Source organism: Prionailurus viverrinus, chromosome A2 (assembly GCF_022837055.1).
Source record: "Prionailurus viverrinus isolate Anna chromosome A2, UM_Priviv_1.0, whole genome shotgun sequence".
NCBI lineage: Eukaryota > Metazoa > Chordata > Mammalia > Carnivora > Felidae > Prionailurus > Prionailurus viverrinus.
This window is the reverse complement of record NC_062562.1, coordinates 160,877,061-160,899,688: the sequence shown is the minus strand read 5'-3', so window position 1 is coordinate 160,899,688 and position 22,628 is coordinate 160,877,061. Positions and strand designations below refer to the sequence as shown.

At 38.7% G+C, this 22,628-nt stretch overlaps 1 protein-coding gene across 1 annotated transcript in view; it reads right to left on the bottom strand.

Annotated features, from left to right (window-relative positions):
• CNTNAP2 (contactin associated protein 2) overlaps nucleotides 1-22,628 on the bottom strand; it is a 1,382,613-nt gene that overhangs the window by 1,066,596 nt on the left and 293,389 nt on the right. Inside the window, exons 5-6 of the mRNA XM_047837856.1 lie at nucleotides 6,763-6,966; nucleotides 2,642-2,826 (exon numbers count right to left, since the gene is read on the bottom strand). Coding sequence (XP_047693812.1) covers nucleotides 2,642-2,826; nucleotides 6,763-6,966 — 389 coding nt within the window. The remainder of the gene's footprint in view (nucleotides 1-2,641; nucleotides 2,827-6,762; nucleotides 6,967-22,628) is intronic.

Below are 22,628 nucleotides of genomic sequence, written 5' to 3'. Positions count from 1 at the left end.
GTGCAAAAACACTGAGAGACTGACTCAATTCAACTGACTCCTGATTCTTTATCAATAAATTAACATTTTTCCTAGTGTCTCTAACAATGTCTCAGGCATTGTCGTCTACAGCTGAAGTTCTCAAACATGGTGTGTATAATTGATGGGCCTCAACGAGTCCAGGAAAGTGCTGACCCTCTATGCAAGGTCTTGTGTGTGCATGAATATTCATAGATTTCACCACAAACTCATAGAGTGTATGACCCCAAATTTTTAATTCTGTTTTTTGAAAATTGGAATTGTGTTTGCCCACTGCTAATGTTCCAGGATCTCTAATCTCTTGTATGATACTTCAGAGTTTATTAATGGAGGATGAATAATTCATCTTTAGGTTCTCTCATACAGGGAGAGATAAGCTACCTAAGCCAAGAAATACACTAATTTAGAAAAAAAGAGAAACTTCTGGGATTTTAATATTCTTTCCCTTGCAATAATCATTTTGCTTTAAGGAGATTTTTGGGGAATGGATACAACTATTTTCTGATAACCTTAAACTTATTTTAATGTTAATAAATCTCAATATCAAGGTTTATGTAGCATAATCTATTTTAAATTCCTATATAGGAATGTATGTAACAGATTCATCTTGGAGACAATTTAGAAACTATTTAAATATTTAAAGAAAATATAGAGGCACCTGGGTGGCTCAGTCAGTTGAGCGTCTGACTTCGGCTCAGGTCATGATCTCACAGTTCATGGGCTCGAGCCCCCTGTTGGACTCTGTACTAACAGCTCAGAGCCTGGATCCTGCTTCGGATTCTGTGTCTCCCTCTCTCTCTGCCCCTGCCCTGCTTGTGCTCTGTCTCCCTCTCTCTCAAAAATAAACATTAATGGAAAAAAAAGAAAAGAAAATATAAAACACAGGTGTAAATCCTAACTTTTTCAATTATCTTATGGTAAGCCTATTACACATTTTTAAAAATCTGTGTGTGTGTGTGTGTATATGTGTGTGTGTGTGTGTGTGTGTGTGTGTGTGTGTGTGTGTACACACAATTTCAAAACTGGGAGCGAGGCATACTGAGCACAGAAACCCCAAAGGGTCACAGCTACCATACACTTGATATTTTTTTTTAAGTTTTTAAATTTATTTTGAGAGAGGGAGAGCATGTACACACACGGGCTGAGTAGAAAAGGGCTACAGAGAGAGGGAGAGAGAAAATTCCAAGCAGGCTCCTGCTGTCAGCACAGAGATCGACGCGGGGCTCTGTCTCATGAACCGTGAGATGGTGACCTGAACCAAAACCAAGAGTCGGATGCTTAACTGTCTCAGCCACCCAGGCACCCCTACACTTTATATTTTTAAAGAAGACACAGTGATATTTGACATGTTCTGGGCATTATGTGAAACGCGAGCTTGAACTAGTTCACCGTTCCAACATCCTACTGCACTGCTTTTGATGATTTCCTGTCTTTGTGAACATGAGTTTTTGGCTGTTTCTCTGATAAAAACAGTGTCACATGAAGATAAAAGTGGGACAGAAGACGAGAATGGCAGTCAAATCTGATTCCAAAATCTGAGGAGCTAGACAGCACAGGAACACGCCGCCCATCGGCAAGTAACCATTGTTCTTTCTTTCATACGAATGTACATTTTTTCTTTTATTTTAGCTGCATTTTGTTCAAAGGGCTCCTGAGTTGTTAGGCTACAAACATATATTAAGTTGTTTGGCTCAAACTATTACAGAATAGTCTAGGATTGTGTGGAAAAATTAATAACACACTGAGGGTTTTGAGAAGTAAGAAAGTTTGGAAACCTCTTGCTGAATAATATTTCATCCTATTTATTTTAGTGCTACTCTCTTTTTTTTCATTGTCATCCTTTTTCTTCTAGAAAATGTAACACTGTCTAGAACTCTTATCTCTATATGTGATTAACATTTTGTGTGGACATTTTAAGGTTGAACTGCTCTCCAAATAATTTATTAAAAAACCTGAAATGCCAACCTGTATAATATGGGACTATATAGTTTTTATGGGATCGATATGATCAACAATTTTTTTTTAATCGTTGGTCACTTAGGGAGTAAAATACGTCCTCTTATTTATGAACAACTTCTTAAAATATTCTATATTTACTTTATTTCTTATATGATAATTATATCTGAGAAAATAGAACCTGAGGAACTATCTACAGTCATGAATTCATAAATGACGTAATATAAATCAGAACTTGGAATTTCTCAGTCAATATTTTGTAATAAATATTAGGCAGCCCTGCGTTTATAATATGATGTCCTTCCACCCTCAAGAAGAATGGGTGATTTATAGCATAATTAACTAACAATGGACAGATTACATCTTATATTTGATTCTGGACTTACTGAATTGCCCTGATGACAGGATAGATGGTCCGTTCCCTTCAAATGATTACGTTGGTACCAAGATTTTTAAAACATTTCAAATACAATGAAAAAGTAGAAATTCAGAAACGAATAAAATGACAGCGTGAATAGATTGGGCCCTGAAGTTGAACGATGAGACTTCCCCGGAGTCGAAAGTGGGTGGCGTTGGCGGCTACGTGCCTGACAGTCTCCCGGCAGAGCCGTGGGGGACGGCGGCAGCCCCTGGGGCCCTCCCGCCACGGCCACGTGCTGGCGCTCACCTCGTAGTCCAGGTCCAGGTAGTCGAACTCTCCGTTGGTGCGGAAGTGCTGCACGCCCCTGTCCAGGGTGAGGTTGATGCTCCGGCCCTGGCGCTCGATGACCACAGAGTGCCAGTGGTGATCGTCCAGCAGACTTCCGGTCGTCACAGACGTGTGGCCGTAGATGGGGCCGAGCTGGTTGCTTCCTGAGTCGTGGGACGAACAGAAATGAGGCAGTGACACCACAGTGACCCTGGGGGGCAGCGGACTTTTCATGTACAGCCATAGGCCGGCGTTGCCCTCAAAAGTCCCGTCCCCTGACACTGCCGTAGGGCCCAGCATGCATAACTACGCTTAAAAACAGCTGCATAATCAAAATACATAAAAGTTATTAAAAATGGGAAACATCTCCTTTAAGAAGAAAAAAAAAATGAGCTTTTTCCCCACGGTGCCATGAATTCCGCTAGATCTGATGGGTTCTTTACAGAGTCAGTGCCCACGGCTCTGGAGCAAAGTGCCCGAGTTCTCAGGCTGGCTCCAGCAGCGGCTCGCGCCATCATCCTGGGCAAGCTGGCCGCTTTCCTGCACATATGCTGCCTCACGTGTAAGATGGAGAAAAGAAGAGCAGCAGCTTTACAAGGTTGCTATGACGATTAAAGTAATTAGTACACGCAAAGAACTCAACTTACTTCTTGGCAAAGAGTGAGCACTCGCTACACCATGTTACCTGTTAACCGTCTTTCATTGTTGCTGTTATTTTTATTATCGGTCAAGAAAACACAGCATGACGGTTTCCAGTTCCCACTGGCTCCAGAAGCGGTCATTTTAAGCACAGTGTAATATTTAATTGCACGGAAAATTAACTCGAGTTATGTTTTAAAATAAAAACTTGCAAAAATGTATCTGTGGCATTAATCTAGTTTATGGCAATAAGGCCATAAATGAGAGTGAAAGAGTTCAAGAATCCAAAATGTTTACTCAAGTCTTCTCTGTTTACCGTTCACACGTTTTATACTGCCTTCTATTTTGCCTAATCAAGTATTGCTTTCCGTGGTCAGGCAAAACTAAATGCTATAAAAATATATCACGGTTTCAGAATAAATAGAATGACAGAAATAAGAGAAACACACAACTGATTAGAGCATCGAATTCTTTCTTTCTTTTTTTTTCTCACAGTTAGGATGCTAATGATGTCTCCACCTGACATTTTCTATAGTTTTCCTAGATCGGATTTTCTTTCCTTCTGGTGATGAAATGAAACGTGCCGGGATTGTGACCATGACTGTGTATGGACATGTGGCGGTGGGGCAGAGAGGGAGAAAGAAAAGCATGAACAAGTCTAAGTGAAAGGACACACTCAATTTTATTCCTTTAAATTACTTTAAATGGCTACAAGACTCAGCAGCAGCTAGATATGCCTGATATTTAGGTAATGGCATTCAAAAGGCACAGTGGACCTCTGAGTGAGTCCATTTCCTTGACTGTCATAAATTCCAGTCAGTCAATAAAACTGCGAGTAAACTGCTTTGCAGTGAAAAGGTAATGATCATTCTGTGAGGTCACAGGATCGGGTACTTGCTTCAGAACAGTAACATCACACCTATATAAAGCACATGGCTTTTAAAAGGCTTCTCTCTGTGTTTCACTTTAGAAAAAAAAAAGGAGAAAGGGTTGAAAAAATAAAGATCCTTAGATATAATTCAACTGCTCTGTGTGTGTGTGTGTGTGTGTGTGTGTGTGTATGCATATTTGTTCAAGTGCTTAGATTTTATTTTTCTGTTATCAAACCTCTCCCCACCCATTTCTGCTTTTCGTCTTCTATTTAAACTTGTTTCAAAAATGATTTAGAGTGGGGCACCTGGGTGGCTCAGTCGGTTAAACAATCAATTCTTGGTTTCAGCTCAGGTCATGATCTCAAGGTTCATGGGTTCGAGCCCCACATCAGGCTCCATGCTAACAGTGCAGAGCCTGCTTGGTATTCTCTTTCTCTCTCTCTCTCTCTCTCTCTCTCTCTCTCTCTCTCTCTCTGTCCTCCCCTGCTGATATTCTCTCTCGCTCTCTGTCTCTCAAAATAAATGAATAAACTTAAAAAAAAGAAACTGTCCTTTTTAGTATAATACTGATTTTCAAAGTAATAAAATTTAGTATGTTTGGACCGCTCAGACTGATAAGCAAGTGAAAGAGGCAGGATCTGTTTTAACGTTCTAATGTTTAGTTTTGTAGCTTTCTCCTGGGATGCATTTAACATGAGAATTTCAGCTATTAATATATTTTAGATGTAAATTTTTGTAGAATTCTGTTACTCTTTATAACGGAAGACTTTATGGAATTTGTATGATGCCCTTCAAAAAGTTCTTACATAAATCCTGAAATTTTTAGCCAAACAAGAGGCTTAAAATGCTTAAAAACAACAAAAAATCAAACCAAAGAGTAACTCACTCTAGTTCAACTCCTTTTCCAGGCAATATTTCATTTCTCTGATTCCTGATTCTCCGATTTCTAGTTGATTATGTTTGAAAAACTCGCTTCCACATTTCTTATCTTTTCTTAAACCTATGTCAATAAAACTACTGTCCTTTCTATTCCATGGAGAGAAAGGCAGCAGTAACTTCATCAGCCAATATTCACCTGCCTGTCTTCCTCTTTGTGACATCTTAGGTGAATCCGAAACAGCAGCCACATCTTTTCTCTTCCTGGTCTCTGACACCACTGGTTCCACCTGCCACGGTCCACTCCCCTCAGTCTCCATGTAACACCTTCTCTCAGTCTCATACATGCAACCCCCTGTGTCTAACAGGCAACTGAAATGCACCATGTCCATTTTAGACCTCCTCTATTAAAATTTTTTTTTTCAACGTTTATTTATTTTTGGGACAGAGAGAGACAGAGCATGAACAGGCAAGGGGCAGAGAGAGAGGGAGACACAGAATCGGAAACAGGCTCCAGGCTCCGGGCCATCAGCCCAGAGCCCGACGCGGGGCTCGAACTCACGGACCGCGAGATCGTGACCTGGCTGAAGCCGGACGCTTAACCGACTGCGCCACCCAGGTGCCCCTAGACCTCCTCTATTAGAAGAAACTCATGATCCTTTCTTAGAAGAAACTCTATAGAGAAAACAGAGTTGTCTCTACTTCTGAAAATGGCACTTACATCCATTAGGTGTCGAGGAATTCTCCTTCGCTAATTCTTTCTTTCTAATTACCAAGCAGGCTGAACTTACCGCTAAAATCATGTCCCAACTAGACCTACTTCCCTGCATCTCTGCTGACGGCCACCTCTGCAAGCCAGGACCATCGCTCACTCGCACGATGTGGAAGTCTGGCTTTGCCTCTCGTGCAAACGCAAGCATTTTATTTTACAGAAGACTCAGCAAAACTTTTAAAAATAAGATCATGAGGCCACATGGTTTAAAGCCTACCTATAGTTTCTCTCCCTTAAAGAATAATATCTAAAACCTTTACCATGCCGTACAGCATCTTAATAGGATTTGAACAATCCCCAACTTCCAGATTTTGTCTTCTCTCCCACTGACTCATTTCATCCACCCGCACCAGCCTCATTCCTGTTCCCCAAGCAGGCCAGATTTTCATCAGTAGGGATTGCTACCTTGGACTGCTTTTTCTCCTCAACATTCTCATGGCTAGTTTTAGTCATAACTGAGATCTCAGCTTGAGTATCTTCCCGGGAAGGATATTCCTCAATACTTATTCCAATGTTGACCGTTCTTGCCTCTAGTATCCTTTATCATCTTAGCCTATTTAATGGAGCTGATACTACTTATCATTATTTGAAGTCATTGCTTTTGATCCAGTTGTTTTAAAATAATAATAGATAAGATATCGTCTGACTCCTCCACTAGGTCATACATTTCGTGAACTCAAGGACCTTCTCTATTTGCTTACCACCATATCTCAGATATTAGTACAGTACCTTGCTTAAGCCAAGAATGTAATAATTATTTTTTAATGAATAAGTATATGTGAATTAAAATGGATTAACCCACTATGGATTAAAAATAAATTGAAAACATAATAGGAACTGCTTTTTTTAATAATTTACGTTTTAAGGATTAAGCAACATTAACATTTTACTAATGGGAATACTAATAAAAGGAAAGAATGGGGCCAAAAGTCAGAACATACCTAGGTTTAAGCTGAAGACCAGCTTGGCTTTTTTCAGTTCCAGGGTAATGTAATCCCCTTGCTGTCCTTCTCCATGCAAGATCACCCCTTCACTTTCAGAGGTTTTAAATTTCAAGGCGATGACATCTTTAAGTGTTTTCATCTTCTTGTTTCTGAATCTATATGGTAACACAACGTGGCCATCAAAGTTGATAACATCAGCCCCTAAAAGAAGAAACAAGTAACATTTTATTTCAATTCTTATATGTCGCTACCCACTGCAAAATACACCCACTTCCAATGGATGTCTGCACAGAATAAATGAGAAAGAAGTTTTTTTTTCCTGAAAAATCTGGAGTCCTGGTTCTTGTTCTATTTCTTCTTTTGGCTTATGTGGTCTGAAATAATTTTAGGGAGGGTATTCATAAAAAATGATCAAAGGGGCCTTTAGTAGCATAAAATCTTACTTCAATTATAATACTAACAACATAAATTCCATTAATTATTTATATGCTTCAAATATTAACTTGGGAGTCTGGAGTTTACTGGAAAAAAGTAATTTTTTTAAAAATCTTTGACATATTATGAGATTTTAATATATCTTTCTTAAATGGGGCTACTCATGGTTTTTAAATATACACTTCACTCACAAATTTATTTTTTGATATAAGAATAAAGGATCCTGGAATGCAGGGTTTGAGGGTGTACTCATTTTTCTAACGGTTTATATTCAACCCCATTTTCAGTAGCCTTTATGGTGGTACCCAGAGTTTATAGCTAATTGAACTTTAAGAAGCTTCTTACTATTTGCTCTTGGACCTCATATCTGCCTGAAATTTCTTGTTAGCCGCATGTCTTTGGAAGAGAGAGACAGACTGCCCATGTTTTTTGCTACCATGAACAAAGACATCCTTACCCATATATGTGTTAGAAGAACAAATATCTAGCCTCATCTCTGACTAGAGTAACTCTAATTTGAGTTTAGAGAATTTTATTGAAGACATAAAATTATATAAACTTTTTGGAAGCATGAACAATTTTGTCACCATCCTTAGAAACAGGTGATGGGGGGGGGAGTGGATTAGTTTCATAATTGCTACTTACTCACACCAGAAAGAAAAATGAAACGTATCTTACTTATTATGCACTATTGGTTAGTAAGTTCCCAATCCATGGGATGGCTCAAAGATGAACTGTAATTATTCATATCAAGTTTTGAGTACAAACAGAAGCTTAGTTGTAATTAGACCTTTGTCATTAAAAATATTTGTAAAAATCCTTTCCTTTTAGCTTTTACTTTTAAATAATAGAAAACCTAGTCATGGGGCACCTGGGTGGCTCAGTCTATTAAGCGTCTGACTTTAGCTAAGGTCATGATCTCACAGTTCGTGGGTTCGAGTCCCACTTCGGGCTCTGCACTGACAGCTCAGAGCCTGGAGCCTGCTTTGGATTCTAAGTCTCCCTCTCTGCTCCTCCCCCAGAGACAGCTCGCGCTCTCTCTCTCTCTCTGTGTCTCTCAGAAATGAATAAACATCAAAAACAAATTTAAAAAATAAAACAAAACCTAGTCAAACTAGATAGCTTTAATTACTTTAGAATTACAAGCCTGAATGAAGCCCGCCTCTCAGTTTGGGGCAAGGTCTTGCTAAAGAATACCTGAGTGACGTTGGAGAAAAATAAAAACAAGTTTAAAGTCTCCTGGAGAAATGTTTTCTCATCTCCTGTCCTAGTTCTCTGGCACTCGTTTGCTTCAGTTGCCACAGGGAATACTTCAAGTGGGCCACCGCATGGTAGCTTCAGTTCTGGGACAGAATGTAGTCACCACGGCCTCATCCACTTTGTGCGTCACTTGCCATTACAAGTTTTGCTCTTAATTAGTTCTTATTTAATTAGAGAATTGTTGCATTCTACAAAGTTCAGAAAGAAAAATATAACTTTGCACTTTAAATTTTCATCCATATAGTCAATCTTTACCGTCCATAAAAAGACCTTCTTAATCAACAGAATTCTGTTCTCGGAGGCTGTAAATCACAGAGGTTTATTTTACTATGGGGGAAAAACCAACCATTAAATTTAGGCTTCCGCTAACACTGCAAAGCCAATTAGACTTTAGCTTAATCATCTATACTGTCACAGCTGAATTCCAATTGCAATATCTTTATCATCTGTGATGAGAGGTAAGAGAGAAAAAAAAGTGGAATATGATTATAAAATCCCAGGTTGAATTTATAATCCAGCAGTCAGTAGAAATTACTTTTTGTCTTGAAAAGTGCATAAACGAAAAGTCAGGAGGAGGGAGTAAATTCTGAACTCCAGAAAGTAATTTTGCAGTCAATTTCATGTCAGTGACAGTTGAATAATAGACACATCATTGTTTTATACACCTTCAATATATATTAATTGACATAAAATATTCCCCATTCATCTCTCAGGACGGAAATGTTCTCTGAGCTTAGATAGAAGAAAGAATTCACCCCTCCCCTATCTTCTTCTAAATCAAAATCTACAATCAGTTTCAGGCACAGAACAGCACAAATGTTGGTGCCTCTCATCCTTACTTTTAGGGCAATGGAAAAAGTGAGAAGAAGGATGGGCATGGTTGATCTCTTCACGCAGCCCTAGAATATTAAGAAACACATAAATGAACACTATTCATGTGGACCAACACTCATCTGACAAATGGTAAGTGGTCAATGGTCATTCGAGAAACTGATAAAATGCTCTGCAAGCCAGCACTCTTGCACTATGAAACCAAAGCTGTTCTTCTATGACTAAGTTAAAGCTTGCATATCAGTATGTGGACGTGAGCTTAGAGTGGTCTTTGAAATTACAAAATTCCTCTAAGTAATCTGTGATATAAAATTCTTACAGAAAAACATACTGTACACTCTGAAGAGAGTCTGGGATATTATAAAAACTATCAGAATTTAATTCTATTTCCTACAAAAATACATTTAAATTTCATTTGACATCTAATACTACGTTGTGCTTATTTTGGGACAAGCCACCTTCCCCCCCACCCCTATTACCCTGATTGCTTATCACTCCCTAGAATTAAGTTTTCTATGCAGTGATTAAATATGTATGGCTGAACTGTTTAAGCAATCTGAACAACAACAATGGCTAGTCAAAGACTGAATGCAAAATCACAGTGCTTCCCCGATTCTGTTTCTAACAATAACTCAGAGAGCTGGTAACGTGCCCAATTCATCAAAATGTCATGGTAGAGAAGGCTGTTTTCTTTTCTTTTTATTTTAATTTCATTGTTGGTCTTTACTTTCCGAATTTGGATATTCTGGAGGAGGGTTTACCATCTAAAGATTTTAATATTTAAAAACTATCTTTGCTATATTTTTTTACTAAAATATAATGTATGTTTCCAACTGAAAGGAAATTAATACAGAAACAGAGATGTAGAAAGTAAATTCTGAACCTAGGAGATCACCAGTATGATCAATATGGGCAAAAGGTTGGTGCACATCCTTCTACATTTTACACAGTTATTCATCTACCCACCTACCCACCTATTTAACGTGAGGAATTATCCAAACATCATTCTATGTAGATACATGCATAGGGGTGTGTGTGTGTGTGTGTGTGTGTGTGTGTGTGTGTGTATGGAGGGGTGGAGAGAGAGAGACAAGAATGTCATTTCCTTTGGTTATGGTTCAAAATGTTGACTCATAAGCAGCTTGGGTTTTGGATAAATAATATTTACAAATATTAGTTGAGAAATTGTATGTTTTAGCTAATTCATGTTTTATTGACCTTCATGCACCAAGCCACTTACATAAAGTAAGCATATATATAATTTGAAATGGTAATTTAGCCTATTTGTTTGAAAGAAATAAAAATGTATTTGAATACAGCACTCCAAAATAAGTACTTAGGAACTACTTCTGATTTCCTGTTTTCTTACAAATATTTCACTTTCTTGCAAAAGAACTGAGAATACAAAAGGGTTAAAGAACAAAATCAATGGGGCGCCTGGGTGGCTCAGTTGGTTAAGCGTCCGACTTAGGCTCAGGTCACCATCTCGCGGTCCGTGAGTTCCAGCCCCGCGTCGGGCTCTGTGCTGACTGCTCAGAGCCTGGAGCCTGTTTCAGATTCTGTGTCTCCCTCTCTCTGACCCTCCCCCGTTCATGCTCTGTCTCTCTCTGTCTCAAAAATAAATAAACATTTAAAAAAATTAAAAAAAGAACAAAATCAAAAGGACATAATTCTATTTTACTGAAATAGCTACTCATAATGTCCATTTATTAATTTTTTTATGTTTATTTATTTTTGAGAGAGAGAGCACAAGCAGGGGAGGGGCAGAGACAGAGGAAGACACAGAATCTGAAGCATGCTCCAGGCTCTGAGCTATCAGCACAGAGCCAGATGCAGGGCTCAAACTCACATATGGTGAGATCATGACCCGAGCCAAAGTTGGACGCTTAACCAACTGAGCCATTCAGGTGCCGCTCATAATGTCCATTTCTGATCATTTGAATCTGCATACACAGAATATGTATGTGTGTGTACATGTATATAACAAATCTATATAATCCATATATACGTATATATATACACACACAAACATATGGATTACACTCTACTGTTTGGTTTTTGTCAATAAACATTAGTTTTTATGTCACTTTTTTTCCAAAAGAGGATTTTTGCTAGCTAAAAACATACCATCAGTCGGATGTCCAATTTCTTCAATGAGAATTTGTTTTTGCTATTTTCTTTATGATAAAACTTCTTTTTGGAATAATTTCAGATAAACAGAAAAGGTTCCAAAGACAGAACAGGGTTCCCATACACCCTCACTCAGCTTCTTCTACTGTTAACACTGTACGTAACCTGCATATGTGTCAAATCTAAGACATTAACTTAGGTAGAACACTATTCATTGAAATACAGACCATGTTGAGATTTCGCCAGCTTTCACAAATGTCTTGTCTTTTCTTTTTCAGGATTTCGCAATGCATTCAGTCAGCATGTTTCCTTAGTTTCCTCCAACTGGTGACAGTTTCTCAGTCCTCTCTAACTCTGACACTTTAGAAGACTACCAGTCTCATATTTTGTTGACTCTTCCTCAGCCTACGTAGGTCTGAATTTTTGAGGACTGGACTGGTGTTATAGCTGTTTGGGGAGACCACCATAGACTTGCGGTGTCATCACTTACCAGGGGAAGCACCATCTCAACGTAACTTCTCCCTAGTGACGTTGGCTAAGGTGCTATCTGCCGCCTTACTGTTTTTCCTTTTGTTTTGTTTTCCTTTTACTCTCTGGGGAAGTGAGTCACCAGGGTTCAGTCCATACATAGGGTAAGGGGAATTAACTCCAGCTCATGGAGACAGAAGTATCTACATGTATTGCTTGGAATTCTTCTGAAGGAAGATTTGTTCTATTCATTTACTCATGTATATCACTGTGGGATTGCACATGTTTATGCTTTTAGCTGAACTGAATACTGCCAGTACTCAAAGTGTTCCAGCTTTGGCCATCAGGAGCTCTTTCAGACCGTCTCTTTCGTCTATTTGCCCTGTGGCACCTCCTGCTCTGTCCCCCCTCCCCCTTCACGTTCTCTCTCTCTCTCTTTCTCTCTCTCTCTTACTCACTCACTCAATTCCTCACTTCCTGGCACTACAAAATTCTCTAACTTCATCTTGCGATGTCCTTGCCCTGAATGTAGAAATCAGACATTTTTCCAAGAAGCCCCAAATTCGCATGGTACTGAGAAACTTACAGCTTGTTTTTTTAGTTTGCTTTTTAGAAAGCACAAGATAGTTTTTCTGTAAATATACATCATTGTAATCTATCTATATTTTATATCCTTTCACACAAACAGATGACTGAAAGAAAAAGGACACAAATTTATGAAGTATTTCTTAGTAGCTGATTTCACAAAGATTTGCTATGATTTTGAAGCTCTCTCCATTTCAATCAAATCTTTTTGCATAGTGACTTTTAAAAGCAGTAGTAATATTTAAGTGATTACTGATTACTATTTAAATACACTGAAGTGACTATTAATTTTTTTTCATGTCTTTATTTTGACAGGGAGACAGAGTGTGAGCAGAGGGAGGGGCAAAGAGAGAGAGAGACACAATGCGAAGCAGGCTCCAGGCTTTCAGCTGTCAGCACAGAGCCCAGCGCAGGGCTAAAGCCCACAGACCATGAGATCATGACTTGAGCTGACATTGGATGCTTAACCGACTGAGCCATCTAGGCGCCCCTGAAGTGACCATTAATTTAAGTGGTAATCTAAAGGGTTTGATATTTTAAAATAAGTTGTTTTATTGTCATAAAATATGTACTCACTGTAAAAATTTTATATCATATATGAAAGCAAAAAAAGGCCATTTACATCATATACAATTATACCACATAGTTATCAAAATACTCAATGTTTTTCTATATATATTATTCCAGTATTTTTTCTGCTAAATTTTTCTTCAATGAAATTTTCAATGGCTACATAGTACTCTACTGCACATGAGCTTTAAGTTTTAAAAATAATTTCCTATTTTGAAAAAAAATAATTTCCTATTTTGTACATCGTATTATGTAAGCTCTATGCTCAACATGGGTTTTGGCTCATGACCTTGAGATCAAGTGTCACATGCCCTACATACTGAGCCAGCCAGGCACCCATTTTTAACATTACATTTATATAAATACATACCCAGGCCACTTTCAATAGTTTGAAATATATCTCTGGAAGTAAAGTTTAAAAACACTACCAGGTGAAATTTCCTTAGTTTTGTAAATGTTGCATAAATGCATATCTATATATTCTTTTTTAAAGTATGGGTATCTTTTTTTAATGTTTATTTATTTTGAGAGAGAGAGAACATGTGTGTGAGCGAGGGACAGAGACTGAAAGGGAGAAAGAAAACCAAGCAGGTTCCACACTAACAGCACAGTGCCCGATGTGGGGCTCAATCTTACAAACCACGATATCATGACCTGAGCAGAAAACCAAAAGTCGGATGCCTACCAACTGAGCCAACAGATGCCCCATTTTATTTTGAATACGTTGACCATTCCTTACAAAACAGCATGCCTGCTGCCATCTTTACTCTCCATCTATTCAACTCACTTCTATTCTTCACAACATTTATCTCTACCTGACATGTTCGTGTGTTTATATATTTACAGCATGGTACACATTCTCCTTTTCTGAAAACATATGCGTCAGAGACTTTGTTTTCCTTCATCCTGAAGCCCAGTACTCAGTGCCTTAGAAACAGCTGGGACTCAGTAAGTATTTGCTAAATGATTTCATGTTGTCATTCATATTTCAATAAATTGGATTAAAGTATTAAATACACTATTGTTTTACTTTTTCATTAAAAATCAGAATCACCAGATTGGAAGAAATTTCAAGAACCATTCTGATTCCCCTTGGGCATGACAATTTTTCATATATCCAAGGTTTCAACTATCAGAAGAAAAGAATGGTAATGTTAGGCTATTTTTTGTGTGGGGGGGGTGGAGGGATACAATTTGTTCCATTATTATTAATTAACTTGGTATTATTCAACCAACAGATATTAACTCTGGAAGAACATAATCTATCTCATCTCATCGGCATACTACTCTGATCTGATTAATTTCTTTCTTCTAAACCACTGCCTTTTCTTTCAATATACCTGTGGTTTAAACCTAAAGAGTTAAAATAGATTCCAAAATGTCAATAACAGGTAATTTAGAATAATAGCAAAATAAGCCTTTTCCAAATACTTCAAAAATTATCTAGATATAGACTCTGAAAAGTCACTTCTATTTGGGGGAAGTAATAAAACAAAAACCTTCAAGGCTCTTACATGAAGGTCAGCATCTCACAATGTGTGCAATATTTCTCCTTAAATTGTGTTGCTTTGCCCTTAAGTACTTGATAACTCATGGCAGAAAAACAACATCAGAGGAGTCTGATTTTATTTTTCCACAGGATTGGGCTCTGGTATCTAACTGCCTGGAAGATCCACATGGACTTTCCACAGGTAAATCTAACTCTATGCATCCAACACATAATTCCTTCTCTGGGCCGGCTACCTCTGCCCTTGGCTCCATTACCCAGTCACTCAAGACAGAGACCTGAGGCTTTCTTTACTGTCTTCCTGTCTCATGCAGTCACATCTGCCCAGTTCCAAGCCCTGTGAAATTTAAAATGTCTATGTTTTCTTTCTTTCTTATTAATATTTTACTTATTGTCAAGTTAGCTAACATAAATGCAGTCTTGGCTCCAGGAGGAGATTCCCGTGATTCATCACTTGTATACAACACCCAGTGCTCATCCCAACAAGCGCCTTCTTCATACCTATCACCCATTTACCCCGCCCCCATCAACCCTCAGTTTGTTCTCTGTATTTAAGAGTCTCTTACGGTTTGCCTCCCTTTTTGTATCTAATTTTCCCCTCCCTTCCCCTATGGTCATCTGCTAAGTTTCTCAAATTCCACGTATGAGTAAAAGCATATGATATCTGTCTTTCTCGGACTGGCTTATTTCACCTAGCAAAATACCCTCCAGTTCCATCCACGTTGTGCAATATACCATATCTTCTTTATCCATTCACCAGTTGATGGACATTTGGGCTCTTTCTATAATTTATCTATTGTTGATAGTGCTGCTATAAACATTGGGGTGCATGTGCCCCTTCGAATCAGCACTCCTGTATCCTTTAGATACATTTCTAGTAGTGCTATTACTAGGTTGTAGCGGTAATTCTATTTTTAATTTTTAGAGGAACCCCATACCGTTTTCCAAAGTGGCTGTATGAGTTTGCATTCCCACCAACAGTGCAAGAGGGTAACACTCTCCACATCCTTGCCAACATCTGTTGTTTCCTAAGTTGTTAATTTTAGCCACTCTGACTAGCATAAGGTGGTATCTCAATGTGGTTTTGATTTGTAATTCCCTGATGATGAGCAATGTTGAGCATCATTTCGTGCGTCTGTTTGCCATCTGAATGTCTTCTTTGGAAAAGTGTCTATCCATATCTTCTGCCCGTTTCTTCACCGGATTATTTGCTTTTTCTGTATTGAGTTTGGTACGTTATTTATAGATTTTTGATACTAACCCTTTATCTGATATATCATTTGCAAATATCTCCTCCCATTCCATTGGTTGCCTTTTAGTTTTGTTATTTCCTTTGCTGTGCAGAGGATTTTTTATCTTAAGTCCCAACAATTCATTTTTGCTTTTATTTCCCTTGCCTCCAGAGGCATGTCAGGTAAGAAGTTGCTGCAGCCGAGGTCAAAGAGGTTGCAGCCTTTTCTCTCCTGTAGTTTTTGGTTTCCTGTCTCACATTTACATCTTTCATACATTTTGAGTTCATTTTTGTGTATGGTGTAAGAAAGTGGTCCAGGTTCATTCTTCTGCATGTCGCTGTCCAGTTCTCCCAGCACCATTTGCTAAAGAGGCTGTCTTTTTTCCACTGGATAGTCTTTCCTGCTTTGTCGAAGATTAGTTGGCCATATATTTGTGGATCCATTTCTGGGTTCTCTATTCTATTCCGTTGGTCTATGTGTCGGTCTTTGTGCCAATACCATACTGTCTTGATGATTACAGCTTTGTAATACAGGCTAAAGTCTGGAATTGTGATGCCTCCAGCTTTGGTATTCTTTTTCAACATAACTTTGACTATTCAGAGTCTTTTGTGGATCCATACAATTTTATGATTGTTTGTTCCAGTTCTGTGAAGAATGCTGGTGCTATTTTGATTGAGATTGCACTGAATGTGTAGATTGCATTGGGTAGTATTGACATTTTAACAATAATTGTTCTTCCAATCCATGAGCATGGAATGTTTTTCCATTTCTTTGTGTCTTCAATTTCTTTCATAAGCTTTCTATAGTTTTCAGCATACACATCTTTTACCTCTTTGGTTGGTTTATTCCTAGGTATTTTATAGTTCTTGGTGCAAATATAAATGGGAATGATTCCTTGATATCTCTTTCTGTTGCTTCATTATTGGTGTATAGAAATGCAACTGATTTCTGTATACTGATTTTATATCCAGCAACTTTGCTGAATTCATGTATAAACTCTAGCAGTTTTTTGGTTGAGTCTTTCTGGTTTTCCATGTAGAGTATCATGTCATTTGTGAAGAGTGAAAGTTTGACTTTCTTTGCCAATTTGGATGCCTTTTATTTCATTTTGTTGCCTGACTGCTGAGGCTAGGACTTCCAACACTATGTTAAACAACGGTGGTGAGAGTGGACATCCCTGTTGTGTTCCTGATCTCAGGGGGGAAGCTCTCAGTTTTCCCCATTGATGATCATATTAGCTGTGGGAATTTCATATGTGGCTTTTATGATGTTAAGGTATGTTCCTTCTATCCCGACTTTCTTGAGGGTTTTTGTTAAGAAAGGATGCTGTATTTTGTCAAATATTTTTCCTGCTTCTATTGACAGGATCATATGGTTCTTATCCTTTCTTTTATTAATGTGATGCAACATGTTGGTTGATTTGCAAATACTGAACCAGCCCTGAAGTTCAGGAATGAATCCCACGTGATCATGGTGAATAATGTTTTCAATATACTGTTGAGTTTAGGGTGCTTGGGTGGCTCAGTAGGTTAAGTGTAAACTCTGGCCTAGTTCATGATCTCACAGTTAGTGGGTTCGAGCCATGTGCCAGGCTCTCTGCTGACAGCTCAGAGCCTGGAGCCTGCTTCGGATTCTGTGTCTTCCTCTTTCTCTTCCCTTCCTCTGCTCATGCTCTGTCTCTCAAAAATAAAAAAGCATTAAAAAATAATCACTGTTGAATTCGATTTGCTAGTATCTTGTTGAGAATTTTTACATCCATGTTCATCAAGGATAATGGCCCATAATTCTCCTTTTTAGTGGGGTCTTTGTCTGGTTTTGGAATCAAGGCAATGCTGGCTTCATAGGATGAGTCTGGAAGCTTTCCTTCTATTTCTATTTTTTTGGAACAGAATAGGTATTAACTCTGCTTTAAATGTCTGGTAGAATTCCCCTGGGGACCCATCTGACACAGGACTCTTATTTGTTGGGAGATTTTTTGATAACCTATTCAATCTCTTCACTGGTTATGGGTCTGTTCAAATTTTCTAATTCTTCCCATTTGAGTTTGGTACAGTGTGAATGCATAGGAACTTGTCCATTTCTCCCAGGCTGTCCAGTTTGTGGGCATGTAATTTTTCATAATGTTCTCTAATAACTGTTTGTATTTCTATGGTGTGGGTTGTGATATCTTTAATTCATAATGCTATCTATTTTGGGTCCTCTTTTTTTTTTTGAGAAGTCTGTCTAGGGGGTTATCAATTTTGTTTATTCTTTCAAAAAAACCAGCTGTTGATACGTTGATCTTTTATACTGTTTTTTTTTTATTCTGTTTATTTCTGCTCTAATCTTTATTATTTCTCTTTTTCTGGTTGCTTTGGACTTTCTTTGATGCTCCCTTTCTAGCTCCTTCAGGTGTGAGATTAGGTTCTGTATTTTGGACCTTTCTTGCTTCTTGAGATAGGCCTGAATTGCAATGTATTTTCCTTCTAGGACTGCCTTTGCTGCATCTCAAAGGGCTTGGACTATCGTGTTTTCATTTCATTTGCTTCATCTATTTTTTTTAATTTCTTAATTTCAGGGTTGACTCATTCATTCTTTAGTAGGATGTTCTTCAACCTCCAAGTATCTGGGGGCTTTCCAAATGTTTTCTTCTGGTTTATTTCCAACTTTCATAGCATTGTGATCTGAAAATATGCATGGTATGATCTCAATCCTTTTGTTGAGAGTTTTTTTGTGACCCAGTATGTGATCTATTTTGGAGAATGTTCCATGTGCACTTGAGAACAATCTGTATTCTGCTTTTGGGTGAAAAGTTATGAATATATATGTTAAGTCCATCTGGTCCAATGTGTCATTCAGAGCCATTGTTTCCTTATTGACTTTTTGCCTAGATGGTCAGTCCATTGTTGTAAGTGGAGTATTAAAGTCCCCTACAATCATGGTATTATTATCTATACATTTATGTTTGTGATTAATTGATTTATATATTTGGGTACTTTCATTCTGGGGGCATAAACATTTACGATTGTTAGCTTTTCTTGATGGACAGACCCCTTAATTATGATATAATGCCTGTTTCATCTCTTGTTTACAGTGTTTGTTTTAAAATCTAGTTTGTCTGATGTAAGTATAGCTAGTCCAGCTTTCTTTTGACATCCAGTAGCATGACAGATTGTTCTCTACCCCCCATTTTTCCAATCTGCAGGTGTCCTCAGGTCTAAAATAAGTCTCTTGTAGGAAGCATATAAATGGATCTTGTTGTTTTTTTTTTTTTTATCCATTCTGATACCCTATGTCTTTTGATGAGGGCATTTAGTCAATTTACTTTCACAGTGATTATTGAAAGATACGGATTTAGTGTCATTGTGTTATCTGTAGGTTTCATGCTTGTGGTGATGTCTCTGGTCCTTTGTAGTCTTTGCTGCATTCCACTTACAGAGTCCCCCCTGGGATCTCCTACAGGGCTGGCTTAGTGGTCATGAACTCCTTTAGTTTTTGTTTATCTGGGGAAGGCTTTATCTCTCCTGCTCTGAATGAAAGCCTTGCTGGATAAAGGATTCTTGGCTGCATATTTTTTCCTATTCAGCAATTTGAATATTTCCTGCCACTCCCTTCTGGCCTGCCAAGTTTCAGTGGACATATCTGCTACTTCCCTTATGTGTCTACCCTTGTAGGTTAAAGCCTGTTTGTCCCCAGTTGCTTTCAGAATTCTCTCTTTAGCTTTGTATTTTGCCAGTTTCACTATGATAAGTTGTGCTGTTGACCTATTTTTGCTGATTGTGAAGGGAGTTCTCTGTGCCTCTTAGACTTGTATGCCTGTTTCTTTCCCCATATTAGTAAAGTTCTCAGCTATAATTTGTACAAATAAACCTTCTGCCCCTTTCTCTCCTTCTTCTTCTTATGGAACTCCTATGATATGGGTATTACTTTGGTTTACTGAATCACTTAGGTCTCTAATTCTCCCTGAGTAGTCTAGTAACTTCCTTTCCCTCTTTGTTTCTGTTTTATTGTTGTCCATAATTTTATCTCCTATTTCACCTACTCTCTCCTCTGCTTCTTCCATCCTTGCTGTCACTTCGTCTAGTTTATTCTGCATCTCACTTACAACATTTCTTAATTCACTGTGACTATTTCTTAGGTCTTTGATCTCTGCAGCACTAGATGCTCTGCTGTCTTCCATGCTTTTTTCAGGCCCGGCTATTAGTCTTGTGACTGTTATTCTAAATTCTTGTTCAGCTGTGTTGTTTATATCCGTCGTGAGCAATTCTTTGGCTGTCATTTCTTCCTGGAGTTTCTTTTGGGGAGAATCTTCTGTTTCATCATTTTGACTAGGTTTCTGTATTTTATGTGTTGTAATTGCTTGCTTTGTGTCCTGTACCTGCAAAAACTACCATATTAAAAAGGGGTCCCAGGGCCTGGCACTGCAGTAAGTGTTTCTGAGTGTGTTGTGTGCACTCTGGCTCCTCTATCCCCCTGGTCACTCAGCTCTTCCTTTCTCATAGTGCTGAACTGTTTAGACCTTCCACCAGGTGTGCTTTGATTTGTTCGTTGAAGTAACCCTGGAAAAAAGGAAAGAACAGGGGACCTGATCCCATACAAAGAAAAAAAAATGAAGGGTGGGGGGGAACCAGCAAGCAGAGAATCAAAGAAATTATAAGGCTTACTGTAGAGAGAGAGAAAGGAAAATAAAGACGACAAAGATAGAGAAAAGGTATAAAAAGAATAGAGTAAAAATGCCTGATTAAACAAAGCAGAGAAAGAAAAAATATATATATATGGTAACATTTGACCAAAAATCAAATGAGAAACTATGAGCCTGATTCCAAAGGAAAAAAAAAACAAAACACAAAATCAAACAAAAAAAAATAAACAACCAAAAAAACAAGAGGGTAGAAAGAACAAGAAAAGAGAGGAAAGAAAAAAGAAAAAGAAAGCCTAACATTCAAACCCGCAGGAGTTGTCTGTTGGTGCCTGGGACCCACAGCTGTGGTGGTCCGGAGGAGAGGCCATCTGGTTCAGTGTCAGTCCCACTCCCATCGATAAGCAGGTAGGAGGCATAGACGGATGGGGTTGGGTGTAAGCAGGTCCCACCTCCCCTGGGGGCCGCTGTCCTGTGTGCCCTGAAGCCCCATCGTGTGGGCGAATGAGAGGAAAATGGTGACCCCCCCCCCAATCTCTCCTCCCCAGACCAGGTGTCCCAAACCATCCCATTCAGGCAGCCCTCACAGAGCAGTGAGGACAGGCTGGTTTTTCCTGCTCCACAGTCTCCAGCGTCTCCTAGGCACTTAGCTGGGATTCAAAACTCCCTGTCTTCAAGAATCTTGCACCACAAGGTTCTGCACCACAAGGTTCTGGAATGACGCCACTCTGCCCTTTCACCAAAGGGGCTCTGGCTGGTGCATGCAGGGTCTTTTGTCTTTGGGAGGCAATAAATCCTCTTCCCACAGCACTCGGGAGAGGGGACTATTCTCTCCCAGTGCGCCCCTGAGATCATTACCATGCCCCAGCTCCCAGCCCTCCAGGTGCAGGCCATAGCTTAGGTCCAGAGAAAAGTCAGGCACTTTTGAAAACTCTGACCTTCAGTTCCATAGTTCTCAGTCCCCAGCCTTTGGTCCGGAGAGGTTTTTCTCTTGTCCTAACACAATGCCACAATCCACATTTTCTCTTCTCCCTTTTGTCTCTCCACAGAAGGGGATCCCTCCCCTCTGTGCCTACACTGCCCACTCTTTTCTCTCTCCCAATTCACACCTGCATCTCTGTCCCATCTAGCTCTCTCCCTCCACCTGTGGAGCTCCTTCTGTTACCCCGCAGATCAGCATGTGAACGTTTTTCAAACAGCTTACTTTTTATATGTATGACCACCAAGCTACCATCACCTCACAGAGTATCTACTGCATTAACAGTGTTAGTAGACGATTCCCATCCTCCTCATTTCCCTTAAATCTATTCTCCACACAGAAGCTAAGAGGATCTTTCTGAAATATACTTTTTGGCCAAAAAACTCTTCAGCATGGCCTGCAAGACTCTCCCTGATAGAGCCTCTCCCTTTTTCCATGGCTCACATTTTAATGCCATTTTTCTCTTTATGTGCTAGCTGTGGTACACCAGCTGGATCCCTCACTCACCACCCAGTACATTCCCTCACACTGTGCTCCCTTCTTTCAACAAACATCTGTGTGTGTGTGTGTTTGTGTATGTGTATGTATATATATATATACATACATACACATATATACACACATATCTATGTATATATATCTATGTATATATATGTGTGTGTGTCTATGTGTGTGTGTGTGTGTGTGTGTGTGTGTGTGTGTGTGTATATATATATATATATATATATATATATATATATATAAAGTTCAGGCATCCTCCAAGCTTCAGATAATCCTCACCTACTAGAAAAGCTTTCCTTGCATGAAATAGCCCTTGATGACTGTCCCATGGCACCCCTGAACACTTTTATCATATCACTTCTTATCTTAAGTTAAAATGATCTCTTGATGGGTCTGATTTCCTCTGTGGATTCGAAGCTTTCCTAAGGTACAGATTTTGGATTCTTTCTCTTTGCATTTCCTGAAAAATAAATACTTCTTAAACTGATCTAAATGTAACTGGTGTTTGAGACAAGGCAAAAGGAGAACTCCACTGTTTTTATTTTCCTTCAAAACCATACCTGGTACAATGCAGTTTACTCTCTAAGAGTACAGACTTATGCATGACTTAGTGGCATGTATTCATATAAATTTACAACTGTGAGCTTCTGATGTGAAAAAGTAGTTTAAAACATGAAATGCTTTTATTATACTCACATGGAGTTTCTTTATAAGTTTGTTTCTTTATAAGTCAAAGACTAAAAGATA